Source organism: Taeniopygia guttata, chromosome 19 (assembly GCF_048771995.1).
Source record: "Taeniopygia guttata chromosome 19, bTaeGut7.mat, whole genome shotgun sequence".
Lineage (NCBI taxonomy): Eukaryota > Metazoa > Chordata > Aves > Passeriformes > Estrildidae > Taeniopygia > Taeniopygia guttata.
Genome location: NC_133044.1, coordinates 6,844,880 through 6,867,345, shown reverse-complemented (window position 1 = coordinate 6,867,345; position 22,466 = coordinate 6,844,880). Strand labels below are relative to the sequence as shown.

Below are 22,466 nucleotides of genomic sequence, written 5' to 3'. Positions count from 1 at the left end.
GAGCAGTCTTTGTGTGAACAGTGGGCTAGGCAGCTGAAGAGTTGCCTAGGGGCTTTCAGGGAATCACCAAATCTGTGCAAGTCCTTCAGATGAACTACCCTACCCTTTGAAATGCTTCATCCAGGTAGGATTGCTGGAAAGTGTAATTCAAGGCCTTCCTTCAGGTGGGATTCTTCAGTGATTCCTGAGGTTTTTTTGGGGCTGTGCTGATATCTGTATAGACAGAGGTGGTCCAATCCAAATACTTATCAATACAGGTTTAAATTCCACATCTAAGGTCAGTGGGTACATCCAGCTTGTCCAGATGTTTCTCATCAATGCCACCCCATCCTTATGAGTCCTTTTATTCACTTTTCCCCTGATTTCTCCTAAATGCTACAGTGATCTCTCTATTTGATTCTTTATTTTGCTAGAGTGCCTTTTCCAGACCTATGTTCCTTAGATGCAGATGCACAAAATATTTTGTACTTCTATGGCACCTTCCATTGCAGAAAGAGCCTTTTAGAAGAGCTGGAAGAGAAGGAATTATCTCCAATATACAAGGCTGAACAACTTCAAAGAGACAGCCTCATTTGCCTGGGGATGAACAAAAATCAGCAAAAGAAAGGAAAAAAAATGGAACATTTAACTCCTATCTCCTTACTGGTTTGTTTTTGGGGTTTTTTTTGTTGATTTTTTTTTTTTGTCATAAAGTATATTTCCTTTGCTTATTCATGACACCCTTAAAAATGCCAAAAATCTTCTGAACTTCTTATGAAAAATAACCAAAGACAAACATCTGGTGCAAAATCAATATTTCTTAGTAGGCAAAAAGATCAAACAAACTCATTTTCTATAGAATCTGTCTGATTCTCTCGAAAAGGTTATGAGATCTCTTCCCTACCTCCCGCAGGCAGCATTAAGAAGCTTATTTCTCCTCTGAGACCACAGGAGGTTTCACATTGTGTTGTTAACCTCCCTCAGATCATCCCCTCCATGCACAATCCCAGTCACATTTACATGCAGACATAATGTCACTCAGCCCACTTTATGCCACTTACATCTCCTCGTTGCTATGGGGAACACTGATAAGGAACCAATTAGCAAATAAAATATTTGAGGCCGAATGTGAAAACCATTGCTCAGTGGATTTGTGTGTGATAGGCAGTGACATTTCATTTGGCATTTGTCCTTACCTAGCTGAGCTTCTTCCACTGCAACCTCAGCTACATTCTGTGTAGTCAAAACATGTTCTTTTTGGGATTTACAGGCTTAGATGTGCAACTGTATGTGACCCTGGGGAAATTTTACAGCTCTCTGAGAAGTGGGAGAGTTGGAAAGCGCTTTTGCAGCATGGAAGTGCCAAGAGCACCATCCAGTGCTTGAGCTGAGTAAACACACAAGAACTCGGTGGCATTGAGACAGAGGCAGCTCTGCACATCCATGGTCCAGCTGCACCTGCAGGGGTGCACGAGGAGTTCATAGAAAGAGACCACAGCCAGTTAGAGAAGGAACTTATAAGGGAAGGCTGGCAGAGCTGTCAGCCTCTCAGGAGGGCTGGAGACAATCGAGAAAGTCACATCTTTTAAAAAACAGCTGTATTCTGAGTTGGAGTTGCTGACTGAGGAAGCAAAGACACAAGGAAGGAGGAAGAGGAGGTGGCAATAGATGGGGCCAGTTAAGAAAAGTAGGTGAATTAAATCCATGATGGAGAGTAGCTACTGCAGAGAGAGAAAACTGGGCCAGGTACTCATCCTGTTATCCTTCCCCTTTGCAGAGTTGAATCAGCAGAAAGAGACTAGGAGACTGCACTGGCAGCTGAGAAAATAAAGAAGTTACCTCAACTGCCACTGCACAGTCTCAACAGCATGGTACTGTTTGACAAATGTAGGTAGTCCTGGATTTCAAAAATTAAAATAATTTGGAGCAAGGTTTTGCACAAATGTGTACATGAAGTAGTAATTTTTAGTACATACGGCTACAGGCTGTTAATGGGCTAGAGAAAAGGAACTAATAGGAGAACAAGGAGTCCATGGGGCTAAAAATGGGCACAGACAAAAAGTAATGTTATCTGTAAAGAAGTGATACCCAAATAGATGTCCAAGAAAAAGGATGCAACTTTTCTGCAGACTAGGAGCTATGCAATAATCTGTGGAAACTCTAGGTAAGCAAGGAAATATGAATTTGCTATATTGTGAACCAGATATTTATTAATCAGAGATGAAGAGTGTTCCACTTTAGCACAATATTTGTGGTAACATATCACTAATATACCCTCCCCAAAACAAAACTTTGGGCATAATTTGGAAATGCTGTAATCCAAGACAGCTCCTCTGTTGTGTTCAGTGTTCCCAGGAACAGCTTAGCATATGTTTGCTCTTACTCTTTTTATATTGAACTTGCAAAGAGCAAAGAGAGTAAAACTCACTTCTTTGATTAGTATTAAGCAGTGTTTTGTTTGTGCCCTGTGGCAGAAATGCCCAGATGGAGTGGGCTGGATACTGAAAACACGAGAAGCATTTAGTGTTCTGTGGAGCTCTGTTAAAGTTGTCTGAATAGAACATCTGGTATCAAATATTTGGATAAATCAGTTTCTGCAAGTATTTGGGCCTGCTCTGGGTCTGTGCTTTGTTCCAGCTTTGCATTCCCTCTCTTCCTTCCTTGTTGCTAGAGCCAATAGATGATGGTTTATTGCCTGGTGCAGCCTATTAAAGTCCCTTTGTTGGCAATTAGCTGAGCAGAAAGAGTGTAAAAATCACTTTGACATCTATGGGGTTGAAATGGCAACACCAACTTAAGATCTCCCTGAAAGGCTTTTTATCTGTCCACAAGGTGATGCAGAAAGAAGAAAGAAAGGTTATCCAGAGGTTTTGGGAAGATATTGTCTGATGTGTCTGCAGAGTGGGACCCTGTTTGAGAGCTTTTGTCTGTGTAAAAAGCTCCTGCCCACCACAAGGCCCTAGTGGGGATAGATTCATGCAACACCTGCCTGCCAGCGAAGGTGAGTGCTTCCCCACAGCTCAGCACTTCCAAATGCCACTGCCAGCCCAGCCTTATGTGCCAGGAAAATTCCTGCAGAGCTGAGGAATGTGAAAACAGGAGCTGTTGTGTGTCACAGGACTGATGCCACTTGACAGATGGAGGTGCCCATGCTGCAGTCCCACAACATTCCACAGCCCTGTTCTTCCCAAAAATCATCCCACTGCTGGGCACAGTGAGGAGAGGCAGGCTGTTACATCACCAGATGTGACTGCAGAGGTGAGTCAAGGGCTGGTGCATATGACCCACCCAATTTGGAAAAGTTTGAGATTAATCCTTTCACTTTAGAAAGTGTTTCAGCTAAGGAAGGCTGAGTACACAGAGCTACTGTTACCCTGGCTGAGAATTTGGACATTTGGCTTCACTCTTGGACAGATTCTCCTATGAATGGTGTTTTCCCCTGTAAATTTTACCAAATTTACCTGCTCAGAGGCTCTGACTCCTGGATCTGTGACCAAAGCTTTGAAAGAGCACCAAATGGGAATTCCTAAATTACACTCAGAGTATTGCAAAGAAACTGTTTCCTGTATAGTAACCAAGAAAAATGTCTTACAATGTAACATTCTTTTCTAGCAAGAAAATAAGGTGTTTTGAGTTACATTGCTTTAAGATGTCTTGCTATGTTTAAAGGGCTGCATTTCTTCTCTTTTGTCTTGTTTTCGGGCTTGATACATCAAGAAAACTTTAGAGGAATTATTATTGCCTCGCACCAATGGTAAGGAGAAAGAGAAGCAAGTTATTCATGTTTAATGTTGTTTTGTGCCAGATGTTTGTTGGTAGAAATCCATAGCTCCACAGGCATCAACTTCTTCAGGATCTGGAATGTTTGACACAATTTTTTTTTCTCCTTTCTGGATGGTCTGTAAAGGAAGCTGCTTGATTTTGCAATATTGAATATTCACACTGAGAAGTTATAAGCAAAAACAAAATAATGAGAGACAGGGTCTCTAATAAGCTTCCTGTCACATGAGGCTGTGGTTCTGGTGCAGCAGATGTGGTTGCTGACTTGTTTCCAAAATGTTTGTTGAGTGGTGATTAGATTCTGTCATAGTGATGTTATATCTCTGTGATCTCATTCAATACAAGTAGTTCTGCAAACAGTGAAATATTTTTTTCCTATGGATTTATATCTTGGATTGTGTTTAGGCATGGATTCTCTGATGTCTAATGAGGATTTAATTCATTTTAGCCTGTTTCTTCAATGAGAAATGAATAATCTGTCTTAACTTGGCTGTCTATTTTCACAGAACTTGCAGGAATCAAATAACATAAGTTCTAAAAATCTGAGTGGGAATTATGAACCAGTTCCAACACAATTTGGGGCCAATTAATATAAACAAACATAAATATGAGTCTCATTTTCTTACAAAAGCAAAAGGTAAGACTCAATCTTTATTACTTTGTATTTCCACATTACCTGCTTGATTCTCTTCTGGTTTATTTGTGATCAGCCATAGAAGGTATGCTTTATTTATAAAGCTATATGAAATACGGGACTTTTTTCCACACTGAATGCATATTAAGTCATCATTAATTTATGGTTGTTACAGGCCACACAAGAAGTCACATTCTCTTTTTACTGTCCTTGCTGGAGCATGGGAAAGAGGTAACATGCATATTAACGTACATGTTTGCACAGGCAAGTACAGAGAAAACTAATTCTAAAGGAAAAATTATCTATTGTATCACCAGTTCTGGTGAAGGAAATGTAGAATAAAAATTATGTTTTGGATTGCAGAGTGCAGTATTCTGCTCCTGTAGTGAGCCAAGTTTCCAATCTTTTTCATAAACAGCTTGGTGCTATTCAAAAATATACTCTTTCCTCTTTGTTGTCTCTCCTGTTCTCCCAGTTTCCCACTTTATTTGGTGTTTGTTCCAGAATTTCCTTCTTTTGATGGGAAGGAAACCTTTTCATTTCCATGGTCAGTTGAGGCATGTTTCTCTTTTTCTGTGAAATTCCTAAAAAATTAATTACTGCAGGTAGCCATGTCTGTATAAAGAATAAGGAAGGAAAACTCTTATGAGAGGACAGAAAATCTTCACTTGGGTAAATCCTTAAGACTTAAGTCTGTTGGAAACTAGGCTTTAAAAGCACTTAGCATAAAGTGTTTGTGTATTCATACTACCAGGTTTTTCTGGGACTGGCAAATGAATTATTTAGTAATGGAAACTGCATGTGCATGTGTTTGGCTTCTGTAGGTTCACATGATAGAAAACTGTAAGAGTGTCTGTAGGGATCACAACTGCACAACTTTGTGTCTTATACCCTGTCTTAACAGGGCTCAGAAATTCCCATTTAGCTGGGTAGAAGAGAGAGAATAGAGTGGCAAGTCTCAGCTTTTATTGCTAATGCTTTAATGTAAAATAACATTTATGGCCTGTAGATTTGGTTCTGTGCAGGTCTGTGTGACTTAAAATTTATTACACCATTTCGTATTTGTGCATCTCTCTCCAGTTCCTGGATATGAAAGAAATTAAAGGTCCAAAAGGTTACCTTTATGTTAATAGGTCCACATATACCCAATATTTTACTTCCCTGGACAAAGGAATTGCACCAAGGGCTGGCTTGTCCTGTTAGCATGTGACAGTGTCAGCCCTGTGTGCTGCAAAGCTTCATGGAGCCTTAGAGAATAAAAAAGAAAAAAGCCAAGTGTATGCTCAATAGAAAACAGATGGAGTTTTCATTAGATATTACTTTTAATGATCTGCTTTAAATGTAAAGATACACCATTCTGAACAGAAGGGCCTCATAATAGCTGTGTTTGAGTCCCAGGCTCATTAACTTAGCTACAGATAAGCAAGACTGCAAGATCTTTGTATCATTAGAGGTTCCAGTCAAGCTTGCCTACCATTATTAGAATTCCAAACACAGCAGAACTATTTTGGAGCCTTAACAATAATTTATCCTGAAGATGTATCTTTATTTAATGATTCAGAGTTGTTATTATGGGCCTGGCAGTCAGTTGCTCAGTTTCTGGAGTATTACCATTTAACCTAGGTCAGGATAAAAATCCTGGAATATTCATAGCAGGGCAGACCTGAGGGCCTGTTCTTCATAATCCACTTGGGTGTGACTGTCCCAAATGGTGTCACTGGCTGTGAGAGGTGACCCCAGCAGTCTACAAAACCTGAAGATCCCTCCTAAAAAGAGGGACCCTGCAATCTGTGCCTGTGGGCACTAAATCAACTTTTGACATGTAAAGAACAATGCAATCCCAGGGTTTTAGGAGTAGATGCTTGCTGCCAAACCACAAGAAATGCTTTTGTCTGGAACTCATGGAGCAGTAACATAGCAGTGGAGGGTGTACCCTTGTCTGTTATTCCCTCTGAGCAATTTCTCAGAGACTTATTACCAGGATTCAGATAGATTTCATGGAACTAGGAGAGAAATAGGCTTTAATTTCCTTACAAAAGGAGGGAGAGACAATAGAACTCAGCAAAACGTGGCATTTTTTTGTTTCTGTCTGAGAGTTATGCAAGCAAAACCCAGTGCCCATCTTCAGGCAGTACTCTCTAAAGTGAGACTCATGTGAGAAAATTTGTGTTATCTTTCTTCTGGTGTGAGTTGATAAAACTGCTTAATTTCCTCTGCATATGTGTAAATACAACCTATGTCTTCAGCTGATCTCCAGCTGGGGAGCACAAATCAGAATCCAAGTTTCTCAAAGTTCAAGGAAGTTTGGAGCTGATGTTCTGGTTCAGTGCCACCTCTGCAGAAGAATACCTGTAAGAATAATAGGAAAAAAGCAGCCTCTTGTTTTCACAAGAGACAGACTAGAAGGATCAAGTCCAGTGGCAATCTATCACAAACTCCTACTGAAACACTGTTATAGAACCAGGTTTTTCCCACTCTGTTAGAAACCTTCTTTAATTTCCAGTCTAGAATTATTGGTTGACTAGTTTGTTCACATTTAGTATTGTGCCAAAGCTGCCTTTTAGTTTGGATTATTACACACAAATAGAATGCATTAGATTTCCTTTGCTTTTTGTGTCTTTCAGAAAAAAAAAAAAAAAAAAAACCACCAAAAAACAACAACAACAACAACAAATACCAACAAAACTTGTGTTCCAGGTCAAATTATTTCTACATGCAATTTAAGGGCAGGAGGAGAATAAACAAAAAGAGGAGAGGGTAAGTGAGAGCTTTATAGTTAGATTTGTGTACCTTAGTTACAATGGCCCAACCCTTTTTCAACAACATTTCTGCTCTTCTGATGGCTGCTGTTACCTTATGTCCAAGTAATTGCAGTGGATTTCTTTCTGTGTGATTTATTTGCAGACATCAATGATTTCCCCTTGCTATATTGCTATAGTGGAAAAAACAACACTTCTTATACAATTGTTTCTTTCTTCTTTAGCCATTCAGTGGCCTTTTCCTGATTAAAGTATCTTTTTGAGCATGGATGGCCAAACCCGAACAAGCCAGTTCCATCATAGTGGTGATTCCAGCACAAGGTGAGAGGCTCCCACTTTAGTTTGGGAAGAATTTTCACAGGATGAATTCTCAACAAATTCTGAGCAGGTGCCTTTCTAAAGTGTCTAGTTATGCAAAGCTCAGTCACCCAAGGGGAAACTTGTCCTAAGTAAATAACCTGTATGGATCAATGCAAAAATGCACACTGAAGTGACAAAAGGCTTGCTTTGTACATGGGAATTAACCCCTGCACTGCTCAGGGTAGCAGCACCTGGTGTCTGGTACTCCTGGGTGCCACGGTGTCCACATGTGCACACAGAGCACTGACTGAAGCTGGGGGAATTACTGCTGCAGTGTTTCCAGAGCCTTGGGGAAGACAACTTCTCAACAAGGTAAATTGGTATTTTAGCAGATCTTTGCTGCACCAAGTATTCCACCAGTGGAGAGTTCTGGAGAAGTGATTAAGAGGAAATGCAAGTGACCTCCAGAGCAAGGTACTCCTGTTGAAAAGTTAAGATGTGATTTTAAGAGGTCCTGGATACCTTCTAGAAGTTGTTTCTTAAAGCATCTGCATGTCAGCACCCTAGATATTTTAAACTGAGCATGCAGAACCCCAGCATGGATGGACACTCTTCATGAGGGGGCCTACATGACTCCCTTTAGTCACTTGGCAACACAATAATAGAAATAGCAACATGGGATTTCTTATGTCTATTGTGTCCATTAGAACAATACTGCTGAGAGCAACTGAGACCAAAGGCCTGGCCTTCAAAATATATGACTTGAAAAGAAAGCTGCATTTTTTTGGTAAGGTCCAAATGTATTTCATTCAGCTTAGCTGCTACTCCCAAAGTTTAGTTGTAAACAAGTCACACATCTGGGTAGCACTGCCTGTAACTGTCTTCATCCTCAGCAGGAATTACTTCACAATGTTCTGTGTGTGCAGAAAGCAGCTTGTAAGAGGTAACCTGAGCAAACTCATACAACTGAAGAGCTTAAATATCTTCAATGACCAGCCTGCAAAGTACCCACAGTCTTTAACTTTATGGATATAACCCTGAAGTCTTAAAATTCTGCATTTTAGCCCTCAGAGTTCCTCTGATTCTGACTGCTCCCTATCAGATTTCCATGCTGACTCTGTCCAGACAGGTCAGCTGTCCAGAGCAATGATGTACTAACTGCTTTTATGGGAGGTGAGTGTGAACTTGAATAGAACTCAGGTACAGCTATAAAGGGTTTTGTAGCTATACAGTAATAAAACTTTGAAAACCATTTCTGTACATCATAAACAAAATTAAGTAAGCTATCAGAATTATCATTAGTCAGTGCCAAAACAATGTTGCACCTGAATAATATTGAAGTGAGGTTGTTGGCATATCCTGTAACTTGGATTCTGCACTCTGGAGACTGAATTTATTTGGATTAATTAATATTTAAAAAGTTCTATGCTCCTGATTCCAGCTTCAGTTCCTAAAATCATGACAGAAAAACCACTGGAAAAAATACCCACCGAATTCCAGTATAGACAGGGATCCACAGAAAGGGATAAGGAACTTGGAGACTCCCAATTTGTGCACAGCTGATACAAAACCAGAGTTTGGAGTTCATGGCTGCAGACAGGTTGAGAAGGGGACATGACCTGTCCACTCTAAGAGACTGAGGACACCTGGAGAAGGCTACATTTTGGAGGAGTTGACAGACTGCACTGGTTGTCTGCCTTTCTCTTCTTGGAATGACCATTCCAAAAAGCCTTTACAAACATCCAAGCATGGTGGTGAGGCCCTCAGCATGGAAGAATAAATTAAGAGTGCTCTTGCTACAAAACTGCTGTTCTTCTCTGCTCCTAGGTTGTTCCTACTCCCAAGCACACAGCTTGCCAGCTGATTTGTGGCTGATTGCCACATGCTCCCAATTTCCTTTACACTTGCCTGGCACTTCCTTGGCCTCCCAAGCAGAAAAATAGGGCAGAGCACAGAACAACCACTCCTCATGAACCACCTGGCTTCAGGCACAGAGACACAACTGCCCCCCCAGTCTGAGCAACACCAGGATGTGGCATCTCCTGGGGCTCTGCAGGCTGAGAGCTCAGAAAGGCAGAGACAGAGACCCCACGGGTGGTCCTTGGCATTCCCACACCTCTTTCCCAGCTGGGTGTCCCTGATAGCCTTTGTAAATCACTAATGAAAAACACTTCTGAATAAATACCTTCTGTGCTACTGTCTCCAGTACTAAGGATTAACATTGCATGAGCCTATGCCTTTACTGTTCTTCAGCAGTGACAGAAATTCATTTCTTGGCCAGATTTTATGAACGATAGTCTATATTTATTGTGTATTATGACCTTTTTGGATGATACAAAGTCGAGTCTAGGCATCTGTCTTTGGTTCTAACATTATTTTTCTTCTCTGATAAACAGTATGTTGCAGTCTATAGATACCTGTAATTTACAACATTTTTCTGAGTTTAAAGTAAGATCATGATTAACATTTTATATGAAGCAAGGTGGTGAACAGGAGAGTTCACTGACTTTTAGACCCTGGAATCACCCAAACAGTTTTACATTCCAAGTAAAATATTTGGTAGGTTTCACACCAATCTTTTACCCGTGAATATCACAATGTTGCTGTTGGGAAAAACTGAATTTATTAAGGCAGTATATTTTAAAAATTGGCTCCAGCACCACACAGCTGGAAACAAGGAAAAAGTAATCTAAGGCAGCATGTAAAAAACTGTTCTCTAGTTAGACTGTGTATTTTTAATAACTGCCTCCAACAGACCACCCTATGACACTGATTGCCAGCACGGAAAACCTGATTGTTCAAAAGTCATGTAAATAAGACGTAGATGTTGAAATGCCAGCCTCCCACTATTCACCTCCAACCTATTCTTTTCATCTTTTTCTGCTTATTTCACTTTTTTATTTCCTAGTATCTTTTCTCTCAATGTACTGATGTTTTCCTTCAGTACCACCCTCTTTGCCTCCCAGAACCAACTGTAGCTTTCAGCTTTAATGGCAGAACAGGAACTGTTCAGAGATCTTTGAATCTTTCACCTCACATGCCACTTGCACAAGGGCAGGTTACTCAGTGCTTAGAGAAGAACTATGAAAATAGAAAAAAATAATAATTTATTAGGCTGGATCACCAAAAAATCCAAGAATCTCTTACTTCTGTTGTCTTGCACCAAAATACATTAAGTACTTCCTGGTTTTTAACATACTTTCTCTAAAGGATGTTTACTAAAAGATGGTGTCAATGTGTTGTCATTTCTTTGGCTACTTGGGTCCAAGTTTTTGTAAATGTCTCTTGTTGTAGGCTGAAATATATTACAACTTAATAACTATTTTCCTTACTAAAAATTAAGCAAGTTGCTAAGAGTTCCACAAACCCATAATTAACTTCCCCTTTGAGAACAAAGAGGATGCATTTTTTAAATGTTTTTATTGCCTTAGTGATACATGATAAAAAAAAATACCCTCTGCAGCAAAACACACAAAGAACAGGAATGAGTGCAAACCAAACAAATCAGAAAGTAAAGTATCTCTGAAACAATTTATTTCAATGCAACAGGGAACAGTAAAGTTTTGAAACAGCTTTTACTCCTCTAGAGAATGCAGAACTTACTTGAGCTCCTGATATAAGTCAGAATATTGCATTAAACCAAGATTTCAATTCCTTCCTCCCAGAGAGACCTAAACAGTGTCCTCACAACACGTCCATTTTGTTGGAATAGAAGAAAAACTTAAGTCTTGGGAAAGACTGCAGCCTGCTCTGTCCTGCCAAGGCAATGGCTGTGCAATGTGCTCCCCTCAAGGGAAAGACAAGGACAACTTGGAACATAAAAACATGGATTCTACACCATCACTTCCCAGATCTCTATTCCAATCAGTTTGTACTTCCAAAGACAAGCCTTCTCCAGCTAACATGAGCACCTTGCCCAGGTGCTTCAGCAGAACTCCAGTGTCTTACGTTCTGTCAGGCTTTCTTCTCCAAGCAGCCCTGCACAGAGCAATTCTGAAGACATGACCCATACCTTTGTATTTTGGCCACAGCAACATGAACCAGAACAACATGAACCAGCAACATGAACACAGCACAGCCTTTCTGTGCCTCTGATACCAAAGTGCAGCTACAAAGCTGCACTCAGATTCCTGGATGTGCAGCCATCTCCTTGGCACCACAGTTCACTTGATGTCAGATCCTCTTCACAGACTGAAGTATTTGTAGCCTAGAAAATTCTCCTAGGGAGGGTCTGTTCACAGGCTAATATAGCTTACAAAGGGAAAATAATGTTTTTTCTTCCTTGTTCAGTATATTTTTTAATATTATGAGATAATTGACATTTCTTCCCTCTCTCTGTCCTCATTTATTATGGTGATAATGCTTCTGAAGTACTTGATAAATTCCATCCGAACATCTTCAGGATCTTCCTCTAAGTTGGAATGTATCAATTTTAGCTTGTTCAGTGGATAAGCTTTGAAAATAAACAAGAATAATTAGGTATAGTCCTCTTAGAAATAGTCACAATCATGAAACAGCTCAGCTAGAATTTAGTGGTACACAATGTTTGACACCCCAGATAACACAGAACAGGGCAAGGAGAAATGCAGCAGAGTTTTTCAGTGCTGCAAACAAATACAGCTTATTGCCAGATTAAATTCTTCAAAATGTATTATTATTCAAGTGTAAAGTCTGGTTTTGGTCTCATATTCAGTTAAGCAGAATTAAACAAATTGAGCACTGAACTGCAGTTTTATTATTTAAGTGATATGATACTATTTGATTACTTCAAAATTATGGAATGATATTGTTGTATTAAATATGTATTAATATATTAATGCTTATAGCAAACATGTCCTTGTTTAAACAGGTTGCCCAGAAGGGAGTATGTGTTTTCACAGCCATAAATGGCCACAAATAATTCTGCCGTATCTAAGGTACCTATTGCTAATTTTAAGATGCAGCTCATTAGCCTTTTATTTCAAAGAGCTCCTGTTCTTTTGGCTGGCAAAATACAGACTTAAATGCCCTAAAAAGTGTATGTTAAAAAAAAAAAAAAAAAAAAAATATATATATATATATATATATATATATATATCTCCAATGTAAGACCCAAACTACAACTTATAAGGAAATAAGGCAGGAGTTGTAATTTCTGGTTCAGCTGCATCATATACACTTGGAGAAGCCACTGAAACTTTCCCTTCCCCATTCCCAAGAATATTGCTCACCTTTGAAATCCATTATTTCTGTTTTTTCAAAGCACTTTAGCGTTCTTTAATCAACAGATTTAGATGAAAAATGCAAGCCATGAAGTATTAACAAATTTAAAGACACGAAGATCAATGAAAAACTCTGAGCTACAAATGGAGTCCTCCATCTCCTTACCCAAGGACAGGTTTTCTGTGTCCCCTGCACTGCCTGGCTTGTGATGGGCCACCAGGAGACACTGACTGTCAAGCAGTGGCTGCTGCTGCACGAAGCATGAGTACCACATCTCGATTTCTTTCAGGTGGCTGGGCAGCTCAGGGTTGAAGATTATTATTACACCATGAGAGTCCTTCATCAGAGCTGGCCAGCATGTTTCAAACCTTGAAAAACACAGAGAATGGAAAGACTGAGCGCTGTAGAGCAGAAACATGCACTCAGATTTCCTCAAGTTTTTTCCCCTTCTCAAGAACACATTAAGTACTTTTTTAACTACAACATCAGTAACCATGCCAGTTATATATCATATTCCAAATATTTTGACTTATCTATTGTGATAGTTGATCTCATGATTTTCTAATTTTATGATTTTCTGGCAATGTAGAATTTGGTCAAACGCTCATTAACTTAATTAAACTTTGGTCAAATGCTCATTTTAACTTAATTAAACATTTCCCTAAGAATGGATCATTCACAATTACATATTTTAGAGATAAAGGTGTCAATCATATGCATACATTGTTTGAAGTCCATTCACATAATTTAACGGACATTAAGGCAATTACAGAGTGGGCCTCTGTCTCCTGTATCTGAAACTTCATTCCAGGAGTTGTGGACTTTACCGTTTGAGTCAGTCCTTACCCAAAACAGAGTTCAGGGGTTATCACGGCAGAGTGTACCTAGTGTTGGATGCTTTACAACAGAAACTATAAAAATATATTGGGGTAAAGAGTCAGGAATAGTCCTCATATCAAACAGATCACTGGCTTGAGCCTTAAGAATCTGTTGTAAACAGATCTATCAGGATTTCAGTAACCTGGAGGAAGTAACAATGCCGGCTTACTTTTGATCACCGCTGCAATCCCACAGCTCGAATCGACAGCCAGCTCCCTTGCTGTTCGCACCCAGGTTTGGTTTCTCGTACTCCAGGATCCTGCGGAGATGAGGGACACGCGTGGGCTGCGATGGCCCGAGCGGCACCGCGGAGCGCGGGCTGTGCCTCACCTGACGCCCTGCGTGGGGCTGTAGCTGCAGATCCCTTCCGTGCTCTCGGACACGAAGTTGGCCAGCACCGACTTGCCCGACTGGCACAACACGGGGGGGGAAAGACACACACACAGGGATTTAATGTGCCAAAACCACAACTGACCCAAGCGCCCCGCGCCATCCCTCCCTCGGTCCCCGCGCTCACCTCACGGGGCCCCACCAGCAGCACCTTGGCCCTCAGCATGGCGGCCGGGCACGGCGCCCCCCCGCGGCCGCTGCCCGGCAACAGCGCCGGCGCGCGCCCATTGGCTGTGCCGAGCTCACGTGACCGGAGGGGCGGGGCGCGGCGTGAGGGGAGCGGCGTGAGGGCTGAGGGCAGTGCGCGCTCTGTCCGTGTCCGTGCTTTGTGGCCGCTATTTCCGCGCTCTCTTTACTCCTCCGTCCCCCTCATGTCGCCTCGCCGGCCTCTCAGTGTCCCCGCTCCGTCCTCTGTGTCCTCACTCCGTCCCCGCAGCGTCCCCTTCGTGTCCCCAGACTGTGCCCGCAGCGTGTTGCCTCACCGTGTCCCTGCTCTGCCCCGCGCTGTCCCTGCTTGACAGAACGAGAGGACGCAGTCTTAAGCTGCGCCAAGGGAAGTATAGGTTGGATATTAGGAAAAAGTTTTTTACTGAAAGAGTGATAAAGTGCTGGAATCGCCTGCCCGAGGAGGTGGTGAAGTCCCCATCCCTGGGTGTGTTTAAAACAAGCCTGAATGTAGCACTGGGTGCCAGGGTTTACTTGAGGTGTAGGGGCTGGGTTGGGCTTGATGATCTTAAAGGTCTCTTCCAGCCCAGTGATTCTGTGAAGTGTGTGTGCTTTGTCCCCATTGTTCCCTCTCTGTTCCCCTGCCCTGCCCAGCCTGCGAACAAATGTGGTGCCACAGGAAAAGAGCAAAGGGATCCTTCACAATGTATGTGCTGCTGTGGCCCAGGGAAGCTTTGGTAAGGGGGAAATCTTCCTGACATTCCCCAGCTGCTCCTTTCAGCAGGAGACAGTATTTCCAGCCACTGAGTTGTGTGACCCCTGTCATTGACCAGAGCAGGAACAGCTGATGGCTTTTGAGGGCAGAAGTGGGAGAAAGTGGAAAGTCCCTCTCAGACTTTTTCTGCCCATAGATACCAATCGTTGAACCATGAGAAGATAAAGCCCGTCACTCCTGTGCTAACTTTCAGGGTCCAAAAGTCAATGAAAGAAGGAATAGACACCACCACGCCCACTGCTGCACCCCGTTGCTGGCCACATCCATGCAATGCTGCTCCTACATTGGCCCCAGTGCCTTGGTAGGCAGCCCTGGAGGGATGAAACAGGCAGAGGTCAGTGCCCTCTTCCAGAGCCCTCTGTCAATGTGGTCTTCAGACCATTCTGCTCTGCTCTGATGTCCCTCACTAGCTCCACCAGTGTTCCCCTGCCTTGTTTCTTTGCAGTTTTAACTGCAGATTCTCCTTGGAAGGATGATGAAGCCAAGCTCTTGAAGATTCTTATTAAGGCTTGTTAGGAGAGGCAAGAGACTTTTTGAAATAGCAGCTTTTAAGAAAATAAAACATCTGGCAGACAGATGTGCTGCTTCAGAGCTGTTTAGTGCCCAGGTACAATAGCACTTCTAGACAAGCTTTCAAACAGGGCCTCTAGGCGCTACACAATGTAAATGTTTATTACCAGTATTGCTAATAAATGTGAACCAGAAATGCTGTGCTCTCACTGAGGGGGTACAGTCTTCTCTGTCACAGTGGAGACTCATTTGTTGTTTCACTCCTTGTGTAGGGATAGTTTACAGTGGTTCAGTGTGGCAGCAGCATCCTGATGTTCACACATATTTTAAATATCACAAAGCCCTTTCTTTTCAGCTTTTTGGGACTAAGACAATGAAAAAGCAGTAGCTGCAACTACCTGTGAATTTGATTCTGCTGTAACAGACTGGATGCTTTCTGTTTGTGTTCTGCGTGATTCAGGACCAAATTCACAATGAGCTGGGACAACTCATAGTTAATTCTTTCCACAGCTTTGTTGTTTTCCACATTTTAGACCCTTGACTTCCAAAGGAAAGACAGAAAGGGTGGCCCAGAGAGAAGAACCAGGACAGCCTCAGCTGGTTTATGGTATTAGCTGACACTAGCACATGAAGAGAAATGTGTTATAAAGGGTCCTGTTGTGGACACCAGCACAGAAGAAGGGGAAAAAATGCATAAGAGGTAACTGAAACTGGGTAAAACTGGCTGTCTGTGCAGCTGCCCAGAAAGCAATTAGGATTAATTTTTAGATGGAGTGTCAGATAGGGTTTTTGTATGTTTATATTAGCCACTGAAGAGTAAGAAGAGCACAGCCGACTAAGGGTGCAATTTTTGGATTTATCCATGTGATTTAGGGTTTGAAGTCACTTTAGAAAGTGGGAATTAAGCTTTCAAGCCCAAAGGCATCTAAGTCAAGTACATTCGATGTTATCAGCGTCTGCCTCAGGCATATGGGTAAAGCTATGTTAGTGCCTGGTGTATTGTTTGCTGAGAGCACATGTGTGTGAATCATTTTCCTTCACTGATTTAAAACTCTTTGTCAGACTGCAGCAGGGAGGAAACCCCAGCAATAAGTGAACTACTTACATTGAACTACAGAAAATGCTGGTAATGGTCTTTATATCTTGCATTTATTAGATGGCAGGTTATCTACCATAATGTTTTGGTAGCAAGCAAAAATTATCATCTTCAGGTGATTTTCTTTGTAAAATCCTCCTTCTACCCCTCAAAAGCCACTGCAAGGTATCAATAATAATTTAATAAAGCTGTTCTATGCTCTAGAAATGCCAGTAAGAACTTGAGTGAGAGATGCAGTGATTGCTGTATGAGGGCAAGTGATGCTTTTTGCCTGAATTGCAGATCAGAGGATATTTGCCTCCAAGGCAGAGACCACTGGTTTTACTGGAAGCAGCAGTAAAATGTATTGCCAGTCAGCTTTTAGATAATACTTGAGCACTTGCAAACTATTCAGCCTTTCAGTATTTTAAGTTTGCATTGTATTTCATTTAATGTGGCACATAAAAATTTTCCTATGAAAACAACTAAAAAAAATTTTTCATAAGCTTTTGTGGCTCAGTATTGGTGCTTTGTTTAATGTACTGTAGCAATGTTTCCAAACTTTGGGAAACATGCCCTGGAGCACTCCAGTTGTGTGTGAAAATGCTGCCTGGCTTAGAAGTACAACCACATGGCACAGCTCACCATGAAGGGCAGGCTCTGCCTGGTTGCTGTGTGTTGCATGACATTTATTGTGTGTGTGCAGAAACAGCTCTTCAGTGGGTGCAGACAGGGACCTGCATTACATCGCCCATTTATTTATACTGGTTCACCTGGAGGCAAGGCATGGAATACAGGAACTGAGAGGAAGGAACACCTATTTTTGAGCATTGTAGGCTGTTATTAAAAATGAAGGGGAAAATCAATATTGTAATCTCAAAGCTTGAGCAACTCAGGGATGTATCTCTGGGGCTCAAAGCGTAGCTGATTAAGTAAATGATGGTTTGGATGAAGTGTGGCTGCTCTCTGGAAAAATCTTTGGCTGTAGCTATGGCAAGAGACCAAAGGGAAACAGGACATTAAGGTGCATTGACAGGGGTGCAGTGCAGCCCTGCTCTTTGTCATGAGTCTGTGGGTAACACTCAGTTCAGTCTCTCTCAGGAAACCTATTCTGGAATCAACAGGAACAGCTCATACAAAACCTTATTGCTTTGTTGATGCCAACAGATTGTCAAGGACTTCAACTCTTATTGATCTGTGGCCTCAACATCCTTCCCAGGAGAGATGAGGATCTTTATTTCCATTATATAGATGGAGAAACAAAGCAGAGATGAAAAACAAACCCAAGGAACATGTCTGCCTCTATGGCCACCCTAAGAAAAGACACGAAAGAGTTCTGATTTTTGAGTTGCAGTACATGAATCCAGAAGCTGGAGTCAGTTTCTGTGGTTTAAATCTTTAGGTGCAGCTGCAGATGATGCCTCTGATAGATGTTTTCCTTATTTTAAACTCCGTGGAGCAACAGTAACACCTAGTGGCTGAACGTGCCAGTCTGTTCCTCCTTTCTTTCCCTCCTGTCAAGAAGTAGAGTTGGAGGGCACACGGCGTGATTGACAGCTTTGACTTGCAAGGCCAACATTTAGGATCTCCAGGGATTTGCTATTTTCCTTTCAACCTCCCACCACATTCTGTTTTCTATTAAAAGTGGTAGATGAAATATGAAACTCTTCCTCCCACCTCCCAGCCCCCTTCACTTTTCTGGCTTATGGAGAAGGTTGCTCCAGTCCATCTTGATCTGTAGGTGGGTGGGCTGTGAGTGACCAAGCCTACTGCTTCCAGCTTGGAGCACTCAGATTTCTGTAAGGAATCCAAGCTTTTTCATTTTCTTTTTCTTTTTCTTTTTTGTTTTTTGCCCTGAACAGGATCAAGCAGATCATCTTGTGGAGGTTGGTGACCTCAGTCCATTTGATAATGTGGTGTTAACTTGCCTGCATTAAGGCAGACCAAACCAATCAGTTCCAAGAAGTACCGTTTCCTAAAATGTGGTGTGTGGGATTGTTTGCCACAATCTACTGGGACTGCTAATTCATCAGAGAGGGACCCCTAGAAAAACAGCATTAGGGAGGAAAGAACCCACAGATGTTTATTGTGTTAGCAGGAAAGCCCTTCAGAGGGTCTTCATTGCCCCTCACAGGGGAAGGTTTCAGTTTTTCCATGGAAAAAAAAACATTAGGCAAAAGTATTTCTGCTTAAGCCCAGATAATTTGCATTTGTAAGTAGAACCTCAACTCTTTGTGGGAATTACAGTACTGAGACACTCTGGGTTTGTCATATTCATGCTGTTTAATTTTAGGCTTCTGGTTTAGGTATTCTGAATTACCATTGGAAGCATCTGTTTAGGAGAGTCTTCCCTGCCCGCTGACTGAGCCTGAACTCTAATTTACACTGTGGATATATGCTCTTTTACATATGACATTTATCTGTATCACCACTCAAAGAATAGTATTTGCCTCCCAGTTCTTCACCTAGCTTCCTCCCAATTACCTGTTTAGATGGAACAGATTAAATTGAAAACTAGCCTGATGCCTCTGGGATAAAAAAAAAAAAAAATAATCAGCTCTATGAACCTATTTACTGGAAAACTGCACAGAAGCCTGGTGCTAACAAAAGGGAGGTAATGGGGACCAGTGGGGATGTGGCCAAGTGAGACAAGGGAGGACCTTTTGGCTGCTGTGCAGATGTACACGGAATTAAAGCATGCATATATACATACCATTAGTCAGACCTCCTAAATCTGGTGTTCCCAATACCTGTTTGTGAGGGAAGGCAAAGAGAAACACACCTTGATGGTGAGAAATGAGGAATATTGTGCTGGGATGTCTTGGGCAACCTTTACTCTTCGAAGAAGGAGTGTGGCAGCCTTGTTAGGCTGGGTGAAAAATCTTCCTTAATGTTTGGTAAAAATGCTGTCAGAGGTGGCAGACCTGAAAGTACTGAAAGAAGACAATCACAGGCTAATTGTTATTTGTGATTCACAAGGACTCTTGGATCCTTTTCTATTAGAGCCGTATGCTTTTTGTTTTGAATACAGAATTTCAAAGTCAGCTTTGTTTCTCAGTGGCAGCTGTGGTGTTTGCCACCCGTGTTGGTCTGGGAAGAGACATTACATTAACATTGTCTGTTCTGGTTATTCACTCAAGCCAGACCTCAATGACTTCATACAAAGAGAGGAAAGCAGTGTGTAGTGTCTTTAGAGGGACTGCCATGTACCCTGTAGGAGAGGAGAGCCTACTGACAGGAAGATTTTGTTTTCTCTCAATTTCATTCTCTGGTTTGACTCATGTTACTTTGCAGTTTATGGCCAAACACGGGAGTTCCTTAACCCCATGATCCTTCCAGACATTATGTTTCTGCTGACATCCTGGGTCAAATCAGCTGTCTTTTCACACGTCTCACATTCATTTTCATTTAAGGCTCAATTACCTGTTGGCAATATGCCACTAGTGACAACAGATTTATACCAGTAATTAGTATGTTTTGAGAAGCTTGGAATAAAATCCTTGCTCCTTTGCTTAGGTACCTGGATGCAGGGATGAATTCTTAACTCTACATCCTAAACTTTAAAAGATTTATTCTTGATAATTTTGCCTGAATTCCCTTTAAAACCTACTAAAAGTAGTGCATTAGTTTCCAATGCTTGGCTCACTTGCAAAATCCTCACTTGAAATTCCCTCCTTAATATCTCTGGGCTACAAAAACCCCTGTGTGAGACTGGCCCTCTGGGGTTGCCACTGCAGGAATTTGTCAGAGGAATTTTTTTTTTGGGCAACAATCAGTTTAAACCTGACTGAACCTCCTTCCACTGCTGCAGGTGAGGCTTGAAGCACTATGTTGTTCTCTGTATTTTAAACACCACGAGGAATGTCTTGGAAATATAGAAAGCAAAGTAGACTGGGTGCTATGAAAGAGTTCATATTTAATACAGATTGTTGATCATTTAGTATTAAGTGGTTCATTTTTTTATTGTTCTTCAATAATTTGAGAGCTTAAATCTTCTGCTTTTGGCTTGGCTAGTGATGCTGTCTTGAGCCAGGTTATAAAAATACTGCACTTCACCTAAGCACAGATTGTTATAGTTTTCATCTTAATTAGCAAGCTGCAGATTTAGATGGATTAATACAATCACTCTTTCTTTCTTTTGCCATAGAAGTTCAGAAGTATAATCTGTCACTTGTGAGAACATAAAGAATTGGACTGGAACCATTCCAAACGCTTTACTGTAAGTGTTCAAAGATTTAATGGAGTCCTCAGTCATAAAATCTTAAATTTGAACTAGACCTTTATATTCTCCATTCTTAAATTCACTATTTTTATGTCCAGGGGATTTCCTGTTATCCAAGTATGTACGGAGGCCCTTTGTTTCCCTCTGTGTGTGTTTTTTAATTAAAATCAAATGTGTATGTCAGTGGTTGATTGCACTTAACCTCCTTAGGTTCATATTTCTTATTTAATTACATTACATTTTAAGGTTTAAGGCTATACATTTACTGCAGTTAATAGCACACCATATTTTAATGAAGCTGTTATCTTCTGCAAATATATACAGAACAATGGAGATTGATTGTATAGGACCTCTTGAGGAAATTGTATCTCAAAGCCATTTAAAATGAGTAAACACAGTGGAGAGTTTTTGTTAATGTAGTTCTTCACCTAACACAGCTTGAAAATTAAGGAAATGAATGGTTGGGTTATCAGGGCTGTTGTTCTCCTGATCCCCAGCCAGGGACTGCACCTCTGTGGATCACAGGCACAGCCGGAGTGTCCCAGTCCCAACAAACCAGAAATGCTCCAGAACTGCAGCACCAAAGTCCACTCACCTCCCAATGAGGTGAGGTACACTGCCAGGATCCCCCTCTGCCCTGCCTACAGCTCAGCTCTGTGAATCTATTGTCAGTCCATTCAGGGAAGGCTCAGTACATCAACAGTTATTATCTGATTTTACTGAAACATCTGAAAACAAGGGCAAGTATTACCTAGAGATCATGTCCAGAAAATCTGGGACAAATCTCCTGTGCTCCACTAGAATGCAGCCAGCTGAACACCTGTTTTCAATGCAGAACAGGGCATCACTCTCCACTGGGGCGCTGCACTGGGTTTCTCACAACAATGTGAGAGCTAAATACTCTGAATTGAGCCAAAAAATGCTGGGAGACACTTCTTTCCAGGCACACAGCAAGGCTGATAGTCTTGTCCTATCATTCCATCACATACCAAAAATCTCCTTAGTCTGGTCAAAGGATTTTATTTCTTTTTTTTTTTTTTTTTGGGCAACAATAATTTTAAACATTTCATAGCATCTTGCAGACTTTATAATTTCCTTTCTGCCAAAAAACAATTTATATATCTTTTTAGATTGCATCTCATCTTGCTTCTTTTATTTTTATTTCTCTTCTTTCATTGTTGTTACTATTTATACCATATAATTTTTATTCCATTCCTGTTATCCTTACAATAGCCATGATACATAACAGAGCACTGAACCCTGTGTTACAAAAGGAGGCACTTTTGTAGTGAGATTTCCTGATGGCTCTGGTAGGTCAGGGAGTTCAACCAGATTCTTTCTGGGTGTAGACTGACAGCCCATGTATCCTTCCTGCCTGAGACCCTGTGGCATGAGGGGCTGTGAGCCAGTGTAATCCCAGAGGATTATTTAGGAATTGGCTTTGCATTTGTAGAGAGATTGATTTCCCTTAGGCAGAAGAGAAAACAGAGAGATGGAGAGCATTTCTTGTGGTAAAAGAGATTTGTGTTCTGTGTGTGGAGCTGGATATAAGTAAAATACAATTTAGTAGCTCCAGCTTGGGTCATTTAAAAATGGAAGTGAGGCCCTGGAAGAGGGATAGATTTTGGAAACCAAGCCCATTAGGTGTGGAATCCATTGTTGACAATGGAGTATACAATGAACACCTAAGCTAGCATTAGTGTACATGTGCTTAGCCAAGAAATACTTGGAACCTGTTGCTTTGCAGTGACTTTATCCTTTAATGCCTGCAATCTTTCGTATTTAGCACCTTGCCT

At 41.4% G+C, this 22,466-nt stretch overlaps 1 protein-coding gene and 1 long non-coding RNA gene across 8 annotated transcripts; one reads left to right on the top strand and one right to left on the bottom strand.

The window, feature by feature from the left end:
• Positions 1-3,677: 3,677 nt before the first annotated feature.
• LOC115497737 (uncharacterized) lies at positions 3,678-12,468 on the top strand. 6 transcript variants are annotated; one of them, XR_012051468.1, is made up of 4 exons: positions 3,678-3,733; positions 4,266-7,150; positions 7,377-7,473; positions 7,842-12,468. It is a non-coding gene; the product is annotated as an uncharacterized lncRNA (long non-coding RNA). The 6 variants fall into 6 exon arrangements; XR_012051466.1 differs by having other exon boundaries at positions 7,377-12,468; XR_012051471.1 differs by having other exon boundaries at positions 4,266-7,473; positions 7,845-12,468.
• Positions 10,965-14,191, bottom strand: IFT22 (intraflagellar transport 22). 2 transcript variants are annotated; one of them, XM_030288024.4, is made up of 5 exons: positions 14,051-14,191; positions 13,864-13,943; positions 13,703-13,792; positions 12,820-13,022; positions 10,965-11,905 (listed from the first exon to the last, which is right to left on the bottom strand). In XM_030288024.4, the coding sequence occupies exons 1-5, from the start codon at positions 14,087-14,089 to the stop codon at positions 11,757-11,759; spliced, it is 561 nt and encodes a 186-aa protein (XP_030143884.4). In that variant the 5' UTR covers positions 14,090-14,191; the 3' UTR covers positions 10,965-11,756. The 2 variants fall into 2 exon arrangements, with proteins under 2 accessions (XP_030143884.4, XP_030143885.1); XM_030288025.4 differs by lacking the exon at positions 14,051-14,191 and having other exon boundaries at positions 13,703-13,782; positions 13,864-13,882.
• Positions 14,192-22,466: the final 8,275 nt, after the last annotated feature.

Coding starts and splice junctions, on each gene's coding strand:
- IFT22 (XM_030288024.4), bottom strand. CDS start 14,089: ATGCTGAGGGCCAAGGTGCTGCTGGTGGGGCCCCGTGAG. Junction 13,793..13,863: donor AGCCCCACGCAGGGCGTCAG/GTGAGGCACAGC, acceptor TCATCTCCGCAG/GATCCTGGAGTACGAGAAAC. Junction 11,906..12,819: donor CACAGAAAACCTGTCCTTGG/GTAAGGAGATGG, acceptor TTATTTTCAAAG/CTTATCCACTGAACAAGCTA.